At 52.3% G+C, this 21,647-nt stretch overlaps 1 protein-coding gene across 3 annotated transcripts; it reads right to left on the reverse strand.

Moving 5' to 3' along the window:
* Positions 1-1,280: 1,280 nt before the first annotated feature.
* On the reverse strand, positions 1,281-21,029 carry SLC9A5 (solute carrier family 9 member A5). 3 transcript variants are annotated; one of them, XM_045818823.1, is made up of 16 exons: positions 20,602-21,029; positions 17,517-17,819; positions 15,877-16,040; positions 15,607-15,685; positions 15,129-15,306; positions 14,344-14,564; positions 13,992-14,128; positions 13,613-13,702; positions 13,449-13,519; positions 12,613-12,742; positions 12,001-12,089; positions 11,713-11,839; positions 7,550-7,720; positions 6,963-7,032; positions 6,184-6,315; positions 1,281-2,694 (listed from the first exon to the last, which is right to left on the reverse strand). In XM_045818823.1, the coding sequence occupies exons 1-16, from the start codon at positions 20,792-20,794 to the stop codon at positions 2,222-2,224; spliced, it is 2,628 nt and encodes an 875-aa protein (XP_045674779.1). In that variant the 5' UTR covers positions 20,795-21,029; the 3' UTR covers positions 1,281-2,221. The 3 variants fall into 3 exon arrangements, with proteins under 3 accessions (XP_045674779.1, XP_045674778.1, XP_045674780.1); XM_045818822.1 differs by having other exon boundaries at positions 13,926-14,128; XM_045818824.1 differs by lacking the exons at positions 15,877-16,040; positions 17,517-17,819; positions 20,602-21,029 and having other exon boundaries at positions 13,926-14,128; positions 15,129-15,220; positions 15,607-15,649.
* Between the last annotated feature and the right edge of the window lie 618 nt (positions 21,030-21,647).

Consider the following 21,647-nt stretch of genomic DNA (forward strand, 5'->3'; position numbering starts at 1 on the left):
GTGCTCTAGGCATCGTTTTTCAATGCCGCTCGAACCTAAAGTAGACCCACCCAACTGCGCCTGCGCTGTCCGAGCCTCTGCGCGCGCACACTAACTCCTCCCAAAGCCTGCCCAGATCTCCTTGGGGCCCGACTGCACTTTCACTGCTCTTTGCTTTCTAGGACAAGATAAAGTAACAACAAGCATTTGCGATCCCATCCCATGGGCCAGGCTCTGTACTAGATTCTCCTCATTTTGTCATTGAATCCTGATCGCAACCTTCTGAAATAAGTATGGTTGTTACCCCATTTTAGAAATGAAGCCACGGAGGCTCAGAGAGACTGTGTAACATGCCTAAGATGACATACCTGGGGATTGACAGCTGGGACTGTTAATTACGAGGCTTTAATCACTGCCAACTGCATAGCAGAAAAAGTGAGTACATTTGTAACCTTTGCAATGTGCCGAGTCCTTCAGCTGTATTGAGACAGAAAGTGGATTGGTGATTACCTAGGGCTGGGCCAGGATAAGGAGTGAGTGCTGATGGGTACAGGGTTTCTTTGGGGAATAATGAAAGTGTTCCCAGCTTACATTGTGGTGAGGGTTGCACACGTCAATATATTGAAAATTTCTGAGCTGTACGTCTTGTATGGGTGACTTTTATGGTATGTGTGTTATATCTCAGTAAAGAGAGATCTATTTTTTCAAAGTCCTTCAGACACAGTGGGAGTTAAATCTGGCACTGCGGTTACCAGGGACTTCTATCCCTGGGTGTTTCTGGCCTCCACAATACCAGATTTGTGTCATAAACACTCAGGGTACCCAGTGCCCTTGAGATTGCCCTCCCACCGGCCGTGTGCAGGACACTTCTGTTCATTTGCCCAGTGCCTGCCTTCGGGTTTTTAAGGAAAGCTTGTCAGTCCCAGTGTGTGGTGGCTGCATATTTGGGCACGTGGCATCTGACCATTAGGGTCTTTCTCTGCTGGCCTTCCCCATTTTGTGGACTCCTGCTTCTGTGACCCTGTGCCCATAGTGATCATCCGGAATGCTACTGCAGGCTCCTGAAAGGCGACAATATAGAGAAGGTATGAGAGAGGAGGGAGGGAGGGAGGGAGGGCCAGAGGGCCTAACAGTCCTCCCCAGGATCCCCCTCCAGTTTCTATCCCAGAAGCCCTGGGGTGGTTGTGGGGGTTTCCATTTCCCTCACTGATACTCTTGTTGCCACACCCCTGCCCCTAGAACCCCCACACACATGGACACAGGACACCCATCCATCCGAGGGGTGTTTAATGTGTCTTCAGTTCAAGGTATAAAACACAGGGCAGGCGGGCAGGCGCTAACCCCAGGAAAGTCAACTGCCACCCCATCAGCCCCCTTGCCACTGCAGCCAGGCGTCCAAACCCCAGAGCAGTGGAGCAGTGGCCCTGCCCCGCTTCCTGCTTGGGAAATGTCAAGGTGATGATGTGGGAACCCCGAGGCGACTGTCCCCCTTCCTCAGAAAACCCAGACCCAAGGATCCGAAAGGTCCAGACTTGGATGCAGAGCAGTAGGTCCTCAGAGTGACCCTGGCTAAAAAGCAGCCAGCCTTGACCTGAAGCCTGGCCCGGCCCTGTGGCCTTGGTGCTGGAAAAGGAGAAACTATCACCCCAATAACTGGCAGCAGACGGAAGGAAATAAAGCAAGAAGTGAAGACATTCCCAGTGCCCTAAAAAAGTTGGTTATGGGTCGCTGATGCAAGAGGGCAGCAAAGCCCGAGGTTGAGACCTGCTCCACCTCCCACCCCACCCCAAACCCTCTGAGGACCAGCCCCTTGAGGAACCTCATTGCCACTGTCCTTGAGCTGGCGCTAAGGAGGGGATAGAGGGCAGGAAAGGCCAGTGCCAGCTGAGGAATGATGTCCTTGCTTTGGGGGCAGGAATCAGCTGCCTAAAGTGAGCCCAGGAAGGCCAGCTGGGGAAGGGGCATCAGCTATCCAGTCTCTGGGCCTAGCCCCTAGCTCTGGACTGGGTCTTGAGCTAGGGTTAGGGCCTTACTAAATGGGGTGGTGGCAGGAGTTAGGAGCTGGGGTTGTGGTGAAAAGGGCCTCTGTGAGGACCAGCCCAGGAGACCCTTCTGACCTGTCCTAAGGGAGCCCAGTTGCTACTTCCGACCCCGTGTCAGGCTGAGTGGGCTCCTCTGCCCTTTGTTCCAGGAACACTCCCTACAGGGACTCTGGCCTTTGGCCCCTCCCCAAGTCTCTGGGCTACAGCCGGCCACTTCTGTTGAACTGGATGCACCAGTGGGAACTGGCAGTGCCTGGGCTAAGATGCGAGCGGTCCTCGTGTTCCATGAGCGGCTGCAGCTCCTGCTGCCGGGGGATGTCAGCACTGCTCTCACTGCGGGAGCGGCCAGCCTTGGCCAGGCTTGGAGGAAAGGCGAAGCTAGGGCGCAGATCCGAAGGCAGGTCAAGAGGGGCCTGGGGCTCTTTAGCAGCGGGTCGGCAGGAAGGCAGGTGAGTCACAGTTGGGGCCTGGGTGCAGGGCGGGGATGCCAGGCTCTCCAAGGATGAGATGCTCTGGTTCCAGCCTGTCTGCATGTCCACCGGCACAATCTTGGTGGTTTCCGAGGACACGTAGACTGCCAGCTCCCCCTGCCCGCTCTTCCAAGGTAGCTCCTTCTCTGCGCAGGTTGGAGAGGGGGGAATGATACGTGGGCTCGGACACACCTCAAGGCTCCCTGGAAACAGAGTACACACACACCCATTACCAACACAATGGAATTCTCAAGTATAAGCACATTTTTGTAAATAAATTCACTCCACAGTTGCCATATTATATCCACTTGTGTGATTATTTGATGAATGCCTTGCTGCAGGGAAGTTCCACAGCTGGTTTTGCTCTTCATTGTATCCCCAGCACCTAGCACAGGGCTGGGCACATAGTAGTTGCTCAACAAGCACCTGTCGAAACATGAAAATAACTAAGGCGAGAAAAAGCAGGAGCCAGACAGGGAAAAAAGTTCCATTCTCAATCAGCTCTCACCCGACTTGCAGTCTCAGAAACCACATCCTGCCAAGCCCCATCCCAGGGTGAGATGGCAGCGAGGATGAGGAAGATCTCAGGGCTCCAGCCAAAGGCTTTGCTGCTGGGAATTCTGCCTGAGCGCTTACCACAGCCCTTCGGTGGGACAGAGCCCAGGAGGGTGAGCTCATGCAAACCTAATAGCAGGCGAGGGCCGTGCCAAAAATAAGATGCCAAAAAGTAGACATAAGCTGAGAATCCCAGAATGCAGGGGGCCAGGTTGGAAGGCTCAGCCTCTGTGTGACAGGAAGTCTGAGGTTCTGAAAGAGGAAACCTGAGAAAGATAAGCCCTCTGGCCAAAGTCAAGCACAATGCCGTACGTGTAATAGGCGCTCAGTACGCCTCTACTCATTGATAAAGTCCAGAGCAGTCCAATAAAGTAGACTGAGTGCATCGTAAAATGCATCAGTGCTGTGACTGAAAGTCAAAGCGCCTCTCTGGAAAGACCTGAAATGTTAGCTTTTAATCGCAACGAAATTAAAACAATGAAAACTCTTCCGTGTTTATCTTTGGAGGATGCTGGTGAATTAACTCATGGTCTGAAAACTGATCAATAAAAGGAAAAAAATCAAGCATTTCTCCATTCTTTCCTGTATGAGCAATGTTTCAGAGTAACTAAGTAATGATGGGGGCAGGGGAAGTTGGTCATAATGTAAACAAAAAATAGATGTAGAGTATCACCACTGTGCAACCCCAAATGAAATGTGGGATCTGGCCATGATCATCAGTGGCTGCGGAGACCATGTGATGAAAAGCTGACAAGGAACTTGACAATAGAGGGGTCTGGGCAACAGCGTCTGAGCCCCATGGTCAATGGCAGATAACCAGGTGATGTGTACTTCCTGGTGTGGTGCGATGGGAAGTACGCCATCACCACCTATAAACTACTTTCACTGAAGAAATTAAAACCGAAATCTGATCTAGATATAATTACCTGGAAAGTTTATAGTTTAAAGGAAATACAAGATTAGCTAAGAAAATGAGACAGTCTAGATACACAAAATTTGAGAACATACAGGAAGAAGGGGTCAAAGAGTGGCCAGGAACCACTCATTGAATGGAACAATTCAGGTTTTGTTTTTTTTAGATTTTTTTTTGGTCTTTTTAAAAAGATTTTATTTATTTAGTTTTAGAGAGAAGGGAAGGGAGGGTGAAAGAAAGGAAGAGAAACATCGATGTGAGAGATAAACACCAATCAGTTGCCTCTCACACATGCCCCCGTCCAGGACCAAACCCACAACCTAGCCATGTGCCCTGACCAGGGAATGAACCAGCAACCTTTTGCTTTGTGGGACAACACCCAACCAACTGAGCCACACTGGTCGGAGCTAGATTTGATTGTTTCAATAAATACAAGGAGGGGGGGAGTATGTAGTGGAGATATTTTTTGGGGGAGGGGGCCGACCTATAAAAACTTGACATCATGCCCTGGCCAGGTAGCTCAGTCGGGTTCTGTTCCTGGTCAGGACACATACAAGAACCAACCAGTGAGCCCTGGCTGATGTGGCTCAGTGGATGGAGTGATGGCTTGTGAACCAAAAGGTCGCTGGTTTGATTCCCAGTCAGGGCACATACCTGGGTGCTGGCCAGATCCCCAGTAGGGGGCACTGTGAGAGGCAACCATACATTGATGTTTCTTTCCTTCTCTTTCTCCCTCCCTTCCCCTCTCTAAAAATAAATAAATTTTTTTTAAATATTTATTTATTTTTTAGAGAGGGAAGAGAGGGAGATAGAGAGAGAAAGAGAAACATCAATGTAAGGTTGCTGGGGGTTATGGCCTGCAACCCAGGAATGTACCCTGGCTGGGAATCGAACCTGGGACACTTTGGTTCCCAGCCCGTGCTCAATCCACTGAGCTATGCCAGCCAGGGCAAAATAAATAAATTTTTAAAAAATCAACAATGAATGCATGAATAAGTGGAACAACAAATTGATGCTTCTCTCTTTATCCCTTCCCCTCTCTAAAAAATCAATATAATAAAAAAAAATTTTTTAAACTGGGCACCACTGGCATGTTGGAACAGATACTTCTTTGATGTGGGGGCGGTCCTGTGCATTGTAGGATGTTTAGCAGCATGCCTGGCCTCTGCCCACCCAGTGCAAGTGCACCCCTCAAGTTGTCACAGCCCAAAGTGTCCCCAGTGTCAGGTGTCACCTCAGGGGCAAAAATCTCTCCACCACCACCCCTTTGAGAACTACTTCTAAAGGTTAAAAGAGGCTTATGGACTAAATGCAATGTGTGGACCTTATCTGGATTTTTATCGGAAGAAATCTATTATAAAAAATATTAAGACAATCAGGGAAGTTTGAACACTGACTGGATATTTGATGACCAAGATTTTAAATATGATAATGATATTGTGGTTGGGTTTTTAAGGAAGAATCCTTATCTTTTAGAGATACACCCTGAAGTGTTTACTGATAAAGTGAGATAATATCGGAGATTTGCTTCAAAAGAACCCAGTGAGGAGAGGGGCGTGGTGGTGGTACAGATGAGGCAAGATTGGTTTGAAGTAGGTAATTATCGAAGCTGGGTAACAGCTCAGTGGGAGTTCATTTTACCATTCTAAGGCATATTTTGAAATATTCTGTAATAAAAAAAAAACACTAAAAGACACCTGACAGTGCTCAAGCCAACTAACAGTGATATTTATGAGACATTCGGTTCTCCGCATACGGGAATGTGTAAATAGTGTTTTTTATCCCGCTCCTTCCCCAGAACAGGCTGCAACTGGCCACTGGGCTTCTACCTCAGGGCAGGTGCTCCGAGCCTGGGTCACAACAAAGCCAGGTATTAGCTTGTCACCTCACCTTGTTCCCCAGCTACAAAGGGAGGCAGCATGGCAGTGAAAAGGCTTTGGGTTTTGGAGTCAGAGGGGTCAGGCTCAATTTCTGGCTCTGCTGTGGGACTCTGGACAATTCCCAAGCTCCTTTGTTTCTCTGAGCTGTTTCCCATCGCGGTTGTTGTGAAGGGTGAATGCAATCGTGTATGTTAGGCGACACTCCGTAAGTGCTGGGTGGTGAATAAATGAGTGAATGGGGAGAGGGAGCTGCCTGGAGTGGAGGCCATGAGTGAAAAGGGAGAAGCCAACTGCACCACTCCAGCTTGCTCCCGAGGGCAGGGAGGCAGAGGGGAAGCCATTACCTGAGACTTTGCCCTCCTGGAGAACCTCGCTGGTGGCCCGAGCCACAAAGATGATCCCCTCATCATCTTCCTTCTCTGTCTCAGAACTGTCACTCTCCTCCTCCTCAGATTCCACAGTTAAGATCACAGCAGCTGGAGAGGGACAAGAGCTGAGTCTCGGTGGCCAGTCCAGCAGCAGCCTCTTAGTACTGTGCAAGGTGGCTCCCTGCCCACCCAGGCAGAGCCCACGGTTGGCAGAGGCCCCCGCCTTCTCCTCTGGCTGCTTCGGCCCTGGCCTAGGGGTGGGGGTTTGAGAGGAAGGGAAGTGGGACTACAGAACCCAAGGAGGCAAGCAGGGCAAGCAGAGTCCTCAGAGGACGCCACGAGGGAAGTCACACTTTCCAGCTGCACCAGCCTCTCCTCTCAGCCCCAGGTCCCATCAGCTGAGAACATGAGCATTTGGAGAGCCCATCAGTGTTCAGCTCATCCTGATTTTGCAGATGGGACGCTGGGCCCCAGGGTCCACCCATCCTTCAAGGCTCAGACCAGGCTCTCCTCTCCTCCATGACACCTTTTCCAAGTCCTCAGGGCCTGTAACCTGTAGCTGGCTAACAGACACCTCCTGTCACAAACAGTCCAATAACTGCTTTGAACACTCCAGCTTAGAAGTCATGTGCCCAAGGGGCCCCAAGACAAGGAGCCCCAGCTCACGGCTCTGAATATAGGACAGAGCAGGTCCTCCAGGATTCCGGTGGATGGGCCCCTGCCCTTCCCCTCCCCCTGCCCCGCTCCCTGCTTGCCTGGGTCCTGCAAGCCCAGGTCTCGAGGAGGCTTCCCATTTGAAGCTGCAGTGTTAGCCACGCCATTCTTCTGAGGAGCAAGAAAAAACCCTAAGCTTCGGGGTCTGGCTCCAACCCCAGCCCTGTTGTCTTCCTGACACAGCAGGGGGAGGGGACTGTGTTGGTCCCAGTGGTTCCACCATCCCTGTCCCCCCACACCCCGCCCCCGCAAGGAAGTGTTACAGAGTCTGAGTAACACATGCCCCAGCAATGGCTCTCCATGCATCAGCCTGGGCAGAATTAGGGCCTTAGGGAGTTGCCCCCTCCAAGGAATCTGCCTTTCTCCTGCTCATTTTGCCTCTGGTGGGAAGTCCTGCTGCCTCCCAGCAGGTGACCTCATGGCCAAGAGGCTGATCTTATGAAAGCCTCACCTTCCCCTGCCGGGGGCTCCAGGAAGATGCAAAGGGAACCCAGACTGCTACAGCCACCAAACTCCTGAGGATTATCCAACTAGGGGTCCCCCTGGGCTGGATTCCAACACCTGGGGGCTCAAAACTGCATGCCATCAGTCTCCGGCCCCAAACAGAAGTCCCAAAGACAGCACGTGCCTTCTTGCAGCCAGCCTTGCGGGGCCGAGGCTTGCTCTTGGTGAGGCAGATGTTGTGCTTGGTGGACTTGAAGGACTCCAGCCGCCGCTTCATGTTCTGCTGGAAGACCTCCTTGTCCTGCCGCTCCTGCGCGTCCTCCAAGATGAAGTGGCGGCTGCAGCTGGCTTTGTACTGGCAATGACAGCCCCGCCCTGCCATGAGGCTGGGTGCCTTGGCCTCCCACAGGAATCCCAGGCCACAGCCCCACAGTCACCGTAGACCAGGGGTGTCAAACTCCTTTTCACTGGGGGCCACATCAGCCTCACAGTTGCTTTCAAAGGGCCGAATGTAATTTCAGCACCTTAATAGTTAAGGAGTAGGTACATGTATACAGTCCTAAAATTATTTTGGCCCTTTGAAGGCTGATGTGGCCTCTGGTGAAAATAAGTTTGACACCCCTGCCATAGGCCCTGCCGGCCCAGTTTTTCAAGAACTAGCTGTGGATTAAAAACAAAACAAAACAAAACAAAACAAAGCAAAAATACAATAGGAATCCAGCCAAACACTCTGTAGTCTCAGTTCACTGGAGACTACCATATTTTTCAGACTATAAGATGCACCCCCAAATTTGGGAGGAAAAGGGGGTGCATCTCATAGTCCTAATATAGCTTTCATAGCTTGCTGTGCGTGGGGGGAGGTGGCGACCTATGTTATTTATGTTATTAAATATTTTACCACATTTTTTGCTTCAAAGTTTTTTTTTTCTATTTTCCTCCTCTAAAACCTAGGTGCAGGTTATGGTCTTATGCATTTTACAGTCTGAAAAATTCAGTAACTTTCCCTTATCCCAGAACCTATTCCCCCATTCACTGCTGCCCTTTCCCGGTTCTCTCTGATTAGAAGTGACAAGAGACAGGGCATTACTATGACACCACTGGGACATTTCTTTCTTCGCACCTCCAGCTATGATGACCCTGGTTCACTTGCCTGGCCCACACGCCCCCTTCTAGCAACACGGGATTCTCTCTCCAGGTGGAACTGTCCAGCTAGCCGTCCTTTCAGCCACCGCTGCGACACCTCAGGCTGCACTTTAAACTCCCATAACCCTCTATCCAGACACCCCGAACCCGCTCAGTCCGACAACCACCTGCGCCCAGTTCAGGCCCAACCCCGTCGTCTGCTCCTTCCAGCTCTTTCTCATCAAGACCAAAGCCACGGCGCACTCACACAGGCGCCTGAGACACGGGCTGCTCCTGCTCCTGCACGGGCTCCTTCTCTCTTCTCTCTCCCTGGCCGCCCTCGTGTCTCCCAGGTGCATTCCCCGCAGTGCTGTCCTTGGCCCTCCTGTCTCCCCTGTAAATGTTCTCCCTGGCAAACACCTCCATCTCTCAGCCTCGGCGGGGCCAGTGAGAGAGAACTGTGGTTCCCAAACACCAGCCATCAGGCCAGCTGCATCCGGGTCACCTGAGGGGTTTAATAAATGCACAGGCTCTTTGTTCGATTTCATCCTGCAGAATCAAAATCTCCAGGAGTGAAGCCAGAAGTATGTATTCTAGCAAGCTCCCTCCACAAGGGCTTCTGTGGGAGCCAGATGAAGACACCTTTGATAAACATGCTTCCAATAATAATTACAGCAACAATAAAATAAGAAAAAAATTGGTAAAGTTGAAAAAAATAAAAACTGTAACAAAAATAAAGATGGTTAAAAATCTATCCCCAGACCTCATCTCCCTCTTAAACTACAAACTTATATTTCTAACTGCACACTAGACACTTCTGTCTCTTTGATGACATTTCTGTGAAGAACGTGAGGAATTACGTATTGTGTTATGGTATAACTAAGTGCATTCAGAACTGGGTGAGTCATCGGACCCCAAAAACGCTCGATCCGTGTCAGTCTGGAGGATGGGATCTAGAGTCTTTGGCAGCACGCCATGGGGCTCTGTCCTCAGCTCTGTCCTGGTCAACATGTTCATGTTGATTTGGATGAATGCAGAGTTAACAGGCTTAGCAAATTGTCACATGAGGTGAACCTGAGCAGATATTTGGCGGCAGACATGGGATCCGAATGATGGAATGATGGGCTAACTCAAATGAGATGACATTGAATAGGGATAAGCACAATCTCACTCCAGGTTTTTTTTTTTTCATTGAGAATGCAAGAACGGGTTGGACTGGCCCCACTAGCCAATCACACATACACACATATCCGTGGACAGCCAATTGCTGTGGACATCCTGATGTGGCACGGTGAGAAACACGCGGCATACTCATTCAACAGTCCTGAATCTGACGAGGCCTTTAGATTTAATGACCAGGAAATGTAGGGGAGGGGGAACATGTTAAATACTGCCACTGGGGTGTGATCAGCAAAATCTATAAAATGGAAAATTCTGAGACAAAGTATCTAGGTTTTTTTCTTTTTTTTTAACTAATTTTTTAAAGATTTTATTTATTTATTTTTAGAGAGGGAAGGGAAGGAGAGAGAGAGAGAGAAACATCAATGTGCGGTTGCTGGGGGTCATGGCCTGCAACCCAGGCATGTACCCTGACTGGGAATCGAACCTGCAACACTTTGGTTCGCAGCCCGAGCTCAATCCACTGAGCTATGCCAGCCGGGGCTAGGTTTTTTTCTTAATAAATAAATAACGAGGGGATAAAAAGAAAGAGAAGGAAATATCATAGAATTTTTTTAAAAAATAAAGAGACATATTTACCAAACACAAAGTGTGGACTTTATTTGAATCTTGATTTAAACAGAACCATCTGGAAAAAGATTTATAAACACTGGACATTTGATATGAGAAGGAATTGCTAACTTATTGATAATGGTACTGTGTTGTTTTTGTTAAGAGTTCTTGCCACCTAGAGATATAGACTGAAATATTTAGAGATGATATATGATGTCTGGAGTTTGTTTTAGGATAATGAAGTGTGGTGGGTTGGGATGGGAGTAAAAGGCAGAAAACTGTACTTGAACAACAATTACAATAAAAAAAAAGAAAAAAAGATAATAAAGTGTGGATGGAAGGCGGGGGAGTCCAGAATATAATAACATTAAATTATTAATTGATAATTATTGGAGCTGGGTGATGGATAGATGAGTTATTTTATTCTCTCTAGTTGTGTGAATGAGTGAAATTTTCCATTAGAAAAAAGTAAACAAAAACCAAACCCCACAGGTTGGATGCGATAGGGTTTAACAACCACGAACAGAAGAAGACACTGGGGGTTTGCCTCCATGTAAGGACAGTATGGGGCCTCGGGGTGGGGAGGCAAAGCTGGAGGGATTCTGGGCTGTGAGAAGAGAAGGCCAAGCTCTAGAGCTAGGAAGGCAAGAGAGCCCCCATGCCCTGCCCTAATGACGGCTAGAATGTCCCCTTCCGCACATCTGGGAGAAGATGTGCTGGCCTGTATGGAAGGGGACTGCCTTGAAACCTTTGCAAATATATTCTGCAGAGCTGCAGAGAGTTAAAGCAGGACCAGTGGGAGCAAGCTAAAGGAAGCAAGTCTGTCTCAATGATAGAAACAGCCCTCACTGTTAAAACTACCAGGAGTGGTTAACAGCTGGCTTTCCATTTCAGGAAGGTTCAAGGTAATGGCTTGCTGCCCCCTTGTGGGGTTGCAACAGGTTCCCTCCTGGATGGGGTGGGCCTTTCCAGCCCCAAGACTTCACAAACAACCTGCACTGGCCTCTCACGTTACCTAAAATGGATGTCAGCCTTCCCCATGCTAAGCTGGCCCCTCAGGCTTTTTCAGCTCTCCTGCTGTGACCCTGGCAAGCCCTCTGTGCTCTACGCCGCCCCGCCGTTTTCTCTCCTCCAGCGGATGCGCCTCTCTCTTCCCACCACCCTGCTCTAACTCAGGGTTGCCCTCCAGCTTCCCACCTGGCTTGCCCAGCCTCAACTGGCTCATGCAGCCTTTCAACTCCCCGCTTCCAATTTGATCTGCATTCTGCTACTAAAGAAAACATCTTTAAACAGTGCTTGTGTCAGACCAACCCTTACTCAAAAAAGAAAAGCTGAAACTTATTATGGACAAGGTGAAGCCCCGACTCTTCAACTGGGCGTCTATAGCTCTTCACAAGCTGGTGCCAACTGCCTCTTGAGCCTGCGATCATGGCCTCCCCAGACCCTCCCCCCCCCACCCCCACCCCCGAACTCTCGAGCCCCGGCTGCTCTCACCCTGCGACGCGGCTTGTAGAGGCCTCCACAGAGCAGGTGGTGCATCACAGCATCCTCACGGTCCCGACCGCTACGGACTGTGTCAATCACCTGCAGATCCAGACACGCTCCACTGCCACTCTCCCTCCTGCAAGATGCAGGGAACGCATGTGCTGGGGAAGGGCCAGGAGGCACCAGCAAGGGGGAAAGGCAGAAGCAAAGGCGCTCACAAACTTTCCCGGAAGTGCTTCAGATGGAGGGCTCCATGGAGAGGAGCTTGAGGAAGGGGAGGTGGGCTCCAGGACTTACAGCAGGTTGGTGACAGAGGTCTCTGCCACGGAATTTCGGCTGGGCATAGAGGGCAGAGTGAGCCCTGCGGAAGACAAGACATGGCCTCCCTGGAGAGGCCAAGACAAAGGTCAGATGGCCATCAGATTGAGGGTGGCCCAGGCAGTCAGAGGACAATAAAAAAAATAACAATAGTTAACACTTATTCTGCTCTTTTGATGCTTGAAGTATTGTGTTAAAAAAATAATAGTTAACACATTCTGTTCCTTTGATGTTCGAGGTATAACTTTACCTACTGAATCCACAAAACTCTGTGATGTAGGCACTCTCATTTCCACTTTCTTACAGTTGAGGAAACTGAGGCTCAGAGAGTCTAAGTGACTCACCCAAGGTCACAAGCCTGTAAGTGATAAGAACTGAGCCACATCTGTTGCCAGCTTTCTCTGCTGCCTGCCAGCCTCCGAATGTCAGCCTCAGACCAGGCTGGTTCCTGCAGCTGCCCCTTCACAAGACCACTGAGTCTCCTAGGAATTCCTGACTTCCTCCTCAGGGCCTGTCTGCTATCAATCACCCCTTCCTGCCCTGCCCTGCCCCGCTGGCCACCTGCTCACCCCCCACCAGCCGAGGACCCACCTGGTCCACGAAGCTGATGGCGTCCCGGATGTTGAGTCTGTAGTACACGTCCCAGATCTGGTCCCGGATGCGGTAGGCTGACCGCCGCATCAGCAGCTGACTCAGGTACTTCTTGTCAAACTGCTCCCACCTACAGAGGGTGCCAGGCCCAGCGCTGAGTGCCATCCCCATGGCCCGGCCGGCTGGCCCTTCCTCAGATGGGGCAGGGACACCACCAGCACCGGCCTGGCCCTCTTGTGGGGCTGCAACGGGTTATTAAGGGCCTCAGCCAGGGAAAAATCTCAAAGCTAGTCCCTGCCCTTGTGGAATTTATAGTGTTATGGGAAAGCCTGCCATTAATTTATCACAAATAACTAACATTACAACCATGACCAGAGCTACAGAGTATAATTATGGAATGTGACAGGGATTTGTCCTAGTCGGGTAGGACAGGGACAGCCCCCCTACGGACTTGATGGCTATGGGGAGATGTGAAGGAGGTACAGAGGTTGAGCAGGTAAAGAGGTGGGGGAGTGTTCTAGTAGCGAGAAATGAGCAAACGTCCCAGTGGCCAGGGTGGGAGGAGCATGGTGGGTCCTGAGGTTCTAAGCCAGGGTCCATGTCATTAACAGGCAGATGGCCAAAGACAGAGCAGACCATGCAGGGCCAGGCAGGCCTCAACAGGCAGGAAGCCTTGTCTTATCCTGAGAGTACTGGGATGCCACCGAAGGGCTTCAGGCAGAGGTCACCAAGCCTGAGCCTGGCTGTGTCCCTTCTCAGGAGTATGACACATCCCCCATGCTGCCCTGGCTGGTGGGGCTGCTGCTGCTGAAGGAGCCTCCGGACAGCTCCCTCACCTGTCCCTCCAGTAGTGGTAGCCATGGTGCCCCACAACGTCCTCCACTGCGGCCAGAATGTGGTCAAAAGTCTAGAAGGGGGGGTGGGTAGGGGGACTGGATCAGGACTCTGCTCAAAATAAGGGAGAGAGGGGCGGGTGGCGGGATGGGGGTCTGGTACCCACGTGCTCGTGCAGCTCCTGGTTCAGGGTGGGTTTGTGATGCTCGCTCCTCTTCACCTTCAGCCACTTAACCAGCGGCTTGATGGTCAGGCCCTGCAGACAGGCAGCGGGTGAGCCCCGCCCTTTCCAATTCCCCGTTGCATTGCTCTGCCCGTAATTAGGCTTCAGCTTCTGTATCCTGACCTCAGTACATTCAAGGTCTGGGAAGCCAGGCCCCTGTACCCCCAGCAGGAAGAGGAACCCCTATCCCAAAGGCTCCAAGCCTCCCCCGGGACCTGTCAGACCCTCTTCCCGCCCAGTCTGTGGTCTCTCCCACCTGCACAATGACTGTAAAGAAGACCACCACAATAGTAGTGGCCACAAAGTAGTCCTTGGCAGGGACCTTGTTCTTGTCCAGGAGGATGACGAGAGCGAAGGCCACAGCTCCCCGCAGGCCCCCATAGGACATCACCACCTGGTCAATTTTGTCCAGAGGGACCAGCCGGAACTGATTCAGCACCCACGTCTGCAGGACTACACCTAGGGCAGGAGGGAGGCCAGTGGGAGCGGGGGTTGGGAGTGGACGGCACTGGGAGCAGGCCGCACCGAGTATCTGGGCTAAGGTCTGACGGAGGCTGGGAGGGCAGAGCAACGAGGGGAGGCTTAGGAATTGACGAGGATGCGGACTCAGACTGGAAGATGAGCTGGGGCAGGGGCAGGAAGGAGAGTGGGGAAGCAGACGGTGCCAGCAATACCGAGGGCTCGGAAGAACAGGATGAAGAACAGGGTGCCCAGCACCAGCCCAGAGTCCCAGGCCCACTTAGAAGAGTCCACAGCTGAGATGCCAAGCAGCATGAAGATGACGGTCTCGGCGCAGCTGGCTAGAGTCTTCATGGTGTATTTGACCGTTGTGCGTGACTTATGGGAGATGTTGGCCTCCACGTACTTCTTACAGCCCAGGCCACACATAGTCACCCTGGGAAAGGAATGGAGAGACGGGGCAAGTGAGAAGGGGTCTCAGGAGGCACCACCTTGGGGTTAGAGCATGCTGCAGGAGAGGGTGCTGCCCACCCCAGGATGTCAGAGTCTCAGAGCTGAAGCCCAGGAGGCATGGGGACTGTCCAAGAACAGCTAGTGGCGGTCCTGGGATAAGGGTCCATATTTCCAGGCCTCCCACTCCGTGCCCCCTGGAGGGGAGGGTGGGCGAAACATGCTCTAAATGGCACATTCTCTGAGGCACCTTTTGAAGTGCCATGGCCCCCACAGCCAGTGGCACCAGGCTTTGAAGCCAATTTCAGCTCAGCTCACACCCCATAGAGTACTTCAGGCAGAGGAAGACTGGGTTCTAGAAAGTTCTGGAGGCAAATCCAAGAACATTATCTGAGGTTTATAGTCTCCTAAGGGGAGTCTGAGGCTCCCACTGCCACAGGGGCTCAGGGAAACCCCATGGACTCCCAGGGACCTGGTTCTGTTCATAGGAGGGGCAACCATCTCCAGGGACCCCTCCCAGCGGCCTGCCTGCCAGTTCCCCAGGACTCACGCAAGAATGGCAGATAGCGAGGCCATTTCAGCAGTGAGGTAGGCTGCGTAGGCGAGGAGGAAGACCAGCAGCGGCTCGATGATGCGGACCCGCTTGGTGAAGCGTGTGGTCAGGGCCAGGAGGAAGGCAAAGACTAAGCCCACGGCTGCCCCGCCCAGACTGACCACAAACAGGGAGGCTGGGGGAGGAGTGGGTTGTCAGCATGACCCCTGGCCTGCACCCTACCCAGGCTGACTAGACTTCTGCCTGGCAGGCAGTGGAGGACGATGCCCGCTGCACTCCCCGGGGATCAGGATCCCTGAGCCAGGATCCCAGGGAAGCCCCTCCTTCTCGTATTCTCAGGGCCCATTTCTCCATAGAGGAGGGGAGGGAAGGAGGCAACCTGAACAGCCTCTGCTGTCCTGATGTGGTGGGGACAGGGACCAGCAACCCAGGGGAGGTACACCGGCAGCGCAGCTGAAAGCGGGGAGATACTGACCGACTCCCTTCAGGTAGTCAGTGGCCCGCACGTTGGCCGAGCCCATCTCCACAAAGGAGTTGCAGACCTTGTACAGCACCTGGGGGAGGGGAGGAGAGTCAGGGACGAGGGGAAGGCCGACCGCTGGGAGAAGGTGAACACAGAGGCTGCATTTCCTCCCCAGGGGGCCCGGGGGGGGGCGGGGACAGGGTCTGAGCCTGTTCACACACCCAGCTACTCGGAGCCCAGAAGGCCTGGGATCAGGAGTGGCAGCCATCTGGGCCGTCTTACCACGGTGACTGCATCGTTAAGCAGGGACTCGCCGAAGACGATGATGAAGAGAGTCTCGTTGACATGCACCTCCTCAAAGACAGCCAGTACAGCCACGGGGTCCACTGCCGAGATGAGGCTTCCGAACAGCAGGAAGTCCAGCAAGCCAGCCTGTACTCTAGGGGCTTTCGAGAGACAGATGGGGGACAGTACCTGGTGAGGTGCTGAGTCTCCTACCATGTCCCCTATGACAAGCCCAGGCTCCACCCCACTGTTAAAACAAGGACGCCCCGGGAGGATCTGGGATGGTGAAGAGACCATCAGCCAGCCAGTCAAGAGACTTGAGCCTAAGGCCTGGCTTTGCCACTTACCAGCTCTGTGATGTGGCACTGTCATTGTCACATGACTTCTCTTAGCCATGCCTCCTCGTGTGTCTACCTCATAAGGTGGCTGCAAAAACCAACCCAGGAGATGGCTAAGAAAGCTCTACGTAACCTGAAAAGCTAAAGCGGCACTGACAATAGCCGCCGTCGCAGCAGTAATAGAAGCCACCAGCAGGTGGAAACTGGCTGCTGACTGGCTCGATTAGGGAGAAGGACAAAAGAGCGTGTTTCTCCCACGCCTGTGGCTCAGCCGAAGGGATGTGACACTCACAATTCTCAGCGGGAGGGGGAGAGGCTCTCCACCTATGAGGGCTGAATATAGTATAAAAAGCACCACGGGTGGGACTTGAACGGGTCACATGGCCGTGAGCCTCAGTTTCCTCAGGTATATATTGGGAATAATAACAGTATCTTCCTCATGAAATTCTTCATTTAGCCAGTACCTGATACATAGAAAGTGCCCTATTATTCGGACTCCTATTAATACCATGGTCTCATGTCTTCCCTTCCCTGCCTGCTCTGGGAGTTCACTGATCTATTAGGGAAACCAGGTTGGAGTCCTCAAGGGAAAACTGCAAACGTCCCCTTGCATCTTGGAAGAAATCCCAATTCCCAACACGCAGGGCTGAGTGAAGTGGCAGGCAGGAAACGAGGAAGAAGGGAGCGGGCCACGGCAGCCTGAATGCCAGGAGCCTCAGTAAAGTGGACTTCTCCTGCTAACCATGGGCCTGATATCAATTAAGTTTAAGGGCCTCTATAACTTCATCCATTAAATGAAACAAATTAATACCTAACCAGGGTTGCCATGATGAGTCAATGGGATAAGTAGAGAGAACACCCAGCGTAGCATCATGCATTTTGCAGATGTATAATATGCATTCACTAAAAATAATAATGTGACCCAGGATGGTAGGCCCTCGCAGGAATGCTGAGCTATGCCTCAGGGGACAGGGCTGGCAAGTGGCGGCGTGGTAACAAAGGCAGGAGCAGCAGAGTGGTAACACAGGCTCCCCAGCCTCAGCAGCCCACACACAGCTGGGAGTCAGGGCCCAGTCATCTGTCATGCTGTAGAAGCCAGACTCAACAGCCAAAGACGTAAATGCAGGCTGAAGGCCCATCTGGAGCACTGTCTTGCACTCCAGCGGGGAGGGACCCAAGATGGGGCTCTCAGGGCCTGGCTCTCGCTGACGTGAGATCTCCAAAGCTGGAGGAGGAGAGAGGTGGGTGATAAGTCCGGCAAAGCCTCCCTCCGTCAGCCCAGGTCTCAGCGTCACTCACCCACGAGTCCAGCCTGCTGCAGGCCCCAGAGGGCAGCACCTGTTGTGAAGGTATTCCAGAGTGTGCCCACCACGGCGTAGGTGAGGATGGCACCCAAGTTGTCGAAGAACAGCCGGCTAGGCATGAAGTAGCCCGAGTCTAGCACGATAGGGGGCAGCAGGAAGAGGAAGAAGGTGCCTGGCTCCAGCTGGTACTCAGCTTTCTTGGCCACAGCCAAGACAATGCCTCCAAGCACCAGTCCCAGTAAAATCAGCAGGCAGCTCTCAGGGACTAGAGATGTCACCTTCCGAGACAAGTGAAACACTGCAATGCAAGAAGAGGGCCAGAGGTTTCAGCTTATGGGACACGCGTGCACGCACACACACACACACACACACGCACACACGCGCGCGCGCGCACACACACACACACACACACATGCACAGTGGCCTATAGCCTCCCAGTCTTAGAAGGTTATCCGAGCTCAGAACCCCAGACCCTCGGACCAAGGAAGGAGAAACGAAAGGCAGGACTCCTAGAATCTCTAACCTTCTCCAACTACAAAATTGTCTATTTCTTGGTGCTCCTCTCATGATAGCCCAGGCCATGGCTTGCTTTCTTCATTTCCAGAAATGCCCCATCCTCTCTATTTCGTATTCAGGGGACCTCCCCTTTCTCTGATTTCCCTTATCCATAGCCATCATTTGAACCACAGCAAATGCTACTGATTATACTGTTAAGTATAACACAGCTGTAAAATTCAGGGCCTCTGGAGCCAGGCTGCCTGGGTTCAAACCCTGCCTCTTCTACTTAAGTAGTTCTGTGACTTTGGAGCAAATAACTTCACCTCTCTGATTTTCAGTTTTCTCGAGAGTAAAGTGGGAATAAAAACAGTAATAATCTCACAGGACTGTTGTGAGGTTTAAATAATAACAATCTAGTCAAAAGCACTTAGCCCAGTGCTTTATATTAAACGCTCACTAAATGTTACCTATTATTATATGACTGTGTCCTGTCGCCCTAACCAAACCATAATGCATACTATACATCCTAGGAGCACTATGCTAGCCCATTGTGCTCTTCATTATATAGGCTTCCCAAAGACTCAGTAGTTTAAAAAGTGGTGGGTTCAGCAGTCAGATCTCCAATTTTTTATCTCTATCACTTCCTAATTGTGTGATCTTAGGTATATTATTTAATTTACCTGAACTTCAATTTCTTTTCCTGTATTATGGGAAAAAATACCAACTACACAGGGTAAGGATAAAATGACATGGCGTGAATGTGCCAAGTAGGATATCAAATAGCTGGTTCTCAACAAATGTTAATTAAATATGACTCTGGGCAAAATCTGTCCCTAGGAAAAGAGGAGGTGGTATTAAATGGGTTTCTAGCATTATTGCCATTTCAACCTTTGCCCCCTAAAATAAGCTCTTGTGGCTTTCCTTTGGTCCCTGGGGCCACACAGTCCCTGGGGTGGTGGGTAGTAGGGCAGACTTCCACGTTAGCCTGTGTAAGACTCAATGCCAAGACAGTGCCCTTTGGAAGCTGTACCCAAAGAGCCCAGGACAACGCTTGGCACATGGTGGGATCTACATAAAGATTTGTCTAATAAAAGCGGGGGCGGGGATTCTCCTGGCAATAGAGCTGGAAAAAGGTATCCCAGAATATTCTACCTATCTCTCCCCTCCTCTCCTTTTTAGACAGATGTGAAGGAGGTCCTCTTCTCCTGCCTCCAGAGGAGGTGGCATCCAAGCTAGGGAAGGCGCTATGAGTTATGGAGGAAACGACAGTCATTGCTATAAGCCTAGATGACACAGGGACTCTCCTGCAACACACAAACTTCTCAGCAAACCCAATTCTTGGCTCCCATATCCGAGGCTCCTCTCATGTTGCTCTCATTGCTGCCAGGTCCTAAGCGATGTTCAGTCACAGGTCTCCCACACACTCCCTCGGGCCCCCCTCTCCTCTCCTTCAGGAACCCTATTCCATCCTCATCTCCAGAGCATGCATCAACCCCAGCGACCAAAAACCCATCACCAAAGCTTGTCCTCCGACAGAACTAAGCTCCCTAAAGGCATTTAAAACCTCATTTTTCATTAGCAATAGGCTGCCACAGTGGAGTGGAACATTCTTCAGTTCCTGCTCAGCCCCCTACCTCCCAGCAGTGTCCCTGGGGGAGATGAGGGGGGGCGGGGGAAAATTCTAGGCTGTGTGATTCCTACATAAAGACTGCTTTAGTGAGATTGGAGTACAGACTGTGCCAGCATAGATGGAGAGTGAGTAGCAACGCTCAGCTATAATTAGTCACCCCCACAGCAGAGCCTGCACAATAGGGGGAAGGAGGAGGGTCTCTAGTGGGAGGAAGGACCACTGGTTGCTCTGAAGTAGGGAGGAGGTAGTAGAGGCCAGGAAAAGCAGCACTATTCAAGGAAAGGATTCTGAAGCACAACCTTCAGTGTTGTGCAGACTAAAGGAGGTCAGATGCATGAAAGCACCTAAGGCTGGGAGCACACAGTGAGGCCCCCAATAAGTGAAAGTTTCTTATATCCTGAAGTGGGAAGACTGTGGATTTGAACTTGAAGGGCTGGGGTGGAGTTCCACAAGCTAGGCACAAGAAGGGGGCATCTTTAGGGGACTAGAGAAAAAGTGACAGTTTAGTACCCCAAAAGAGTGAATACTGAGATCTGGTCTCCAGGGAAGACTGTTCCTGAGGACTAGGATGCCTGAGTTTGCCAGAGAATATCATCTGCTTCATGTCCCCACGCAGCCTCACCCCTGACACAGGTTTTTTGGAGGCTGATGATTGGTGGAGAAGCGAGGCAGAAGGGCTTACTGCAAGGGGAAGAGGGGAGCAGAGAGGGCAAAGGAGTGTAGGGGTGGGGATGTAGAGAGCACGAGCAACCCTTGAGAAGGCAAATCCTCAGAGCTCCCAAGCGAGGAGAAGGGGAGGAGGGAAATCCACAAGAGGCAATGCAGAAGCTGTGTGGGAGCCCGGATTGTGGAATCGCAACCTAAGTCCCGGCGCTATGCAAGAACTAGCGGTTGTGGGCAGGTTCGCTGCCGGCCGCCGGCCTGGCGCTCGCACACACACACACGCACTCACCGATTTTGGCCAGGCTGGCCACCAGGATCCACAGGGCTACCAGGTAGGGGGCCTCCACCTCGTGCCATTGCCAGCGGAAGAGCGCCAATCCTGGGGGAGGCTCGCTCGGAGATCCCGGCTCCTGGGTGGGTTCTTCGATCTCTGCCGCCCCCGCCAGGGGCAGCCCTAGCAGCGGCAACGCGGCGTGCATCATACTGCCGCCAGCCTAGTCGCCCTCCCGGCAAAGCACAGCCGCCGGCCCCGTGTCGCCGTCGCCGCCTACCGGCCGCCCCCGCGTCACAGGCACGTGGGGCGCGCTCCCCCCAATCCCAGCTCCGATGCTCCTAAACCAGGTCCGGACTCCAAGACCCTGCCCTGGGCATCCGTACTCTGGCCCCCGGCTCCTCCCGTCTAAAACGGTCTCAGCTTTGGAAATTCCCCAGTGCAGCCCTCCCCCAACTCCCGCAACCTATTCCTTCTGGTGCCCATCCCCAAACCTGCCCCAAACCTCCCCCGGCCCGGATTCCAGCTGGGAGCGACGACAGTCCTCCCGAGTCACCGACGCGTCCCACCCGCGGGAGGTGGCAGCCTGCCACCCGAGGGATAGGAGACGAAAGGGGCGCGTCTCCAAGGTGAGTGCTACCAGGGGGGGAGCAGCTCTGGTCTCCGGTACCCGGGCTGCAGCCCCCGCGCTGCCGCGAGCAGACCGCAGCGGGCTGCGCGCGGCTGCCGTTCGCGTAGCTCCGCTGTGAGCCTGGGACCCCCTTCTGGCCCCAACCCACACCACAGCTGCGCACGCGCACTGGGCGCTCCCAGGAAGCCGTGATGGACAGCGCTGTCTCCAGCGTCCCCTGAAACCCCAAAGGCCCAGACTGAGCCCAGCTCATTTCAGGCTGAGGAAGCCATTCCTCTCTTGTCCCAAACGGAGAGTCACCATTCCTCTTCATTTCCCTCAAACTATAGGGAACTCTTCCACCTTTTCCATAAAACTGAAGAAAACACATCTTCTTCCCCTAAACTATAGAAAACAGCCTATCGACTCCCGTCAAACTAAGAGAGATCCACCC

The sequence above is a fragment of the Phyllostomus hastatus genome, unplaced genomic scaffold (assembly GCF_019186645.2).
Source record: "Phyllostomus hastatus isolate PE091 unplaced genomic scaffold, TTU_PhHast_1.1 phas_scaffold_345, whole genome shotgun sequence".
In the NCBI taxonomy this organism is placed as follows: domain Eukaryota; kingdom Metazoa; phylum Chordata; class Mammalia; order Chiroptera; family Phyllostomidae; genus Phyllostomus; species Phyllostomus hastatus.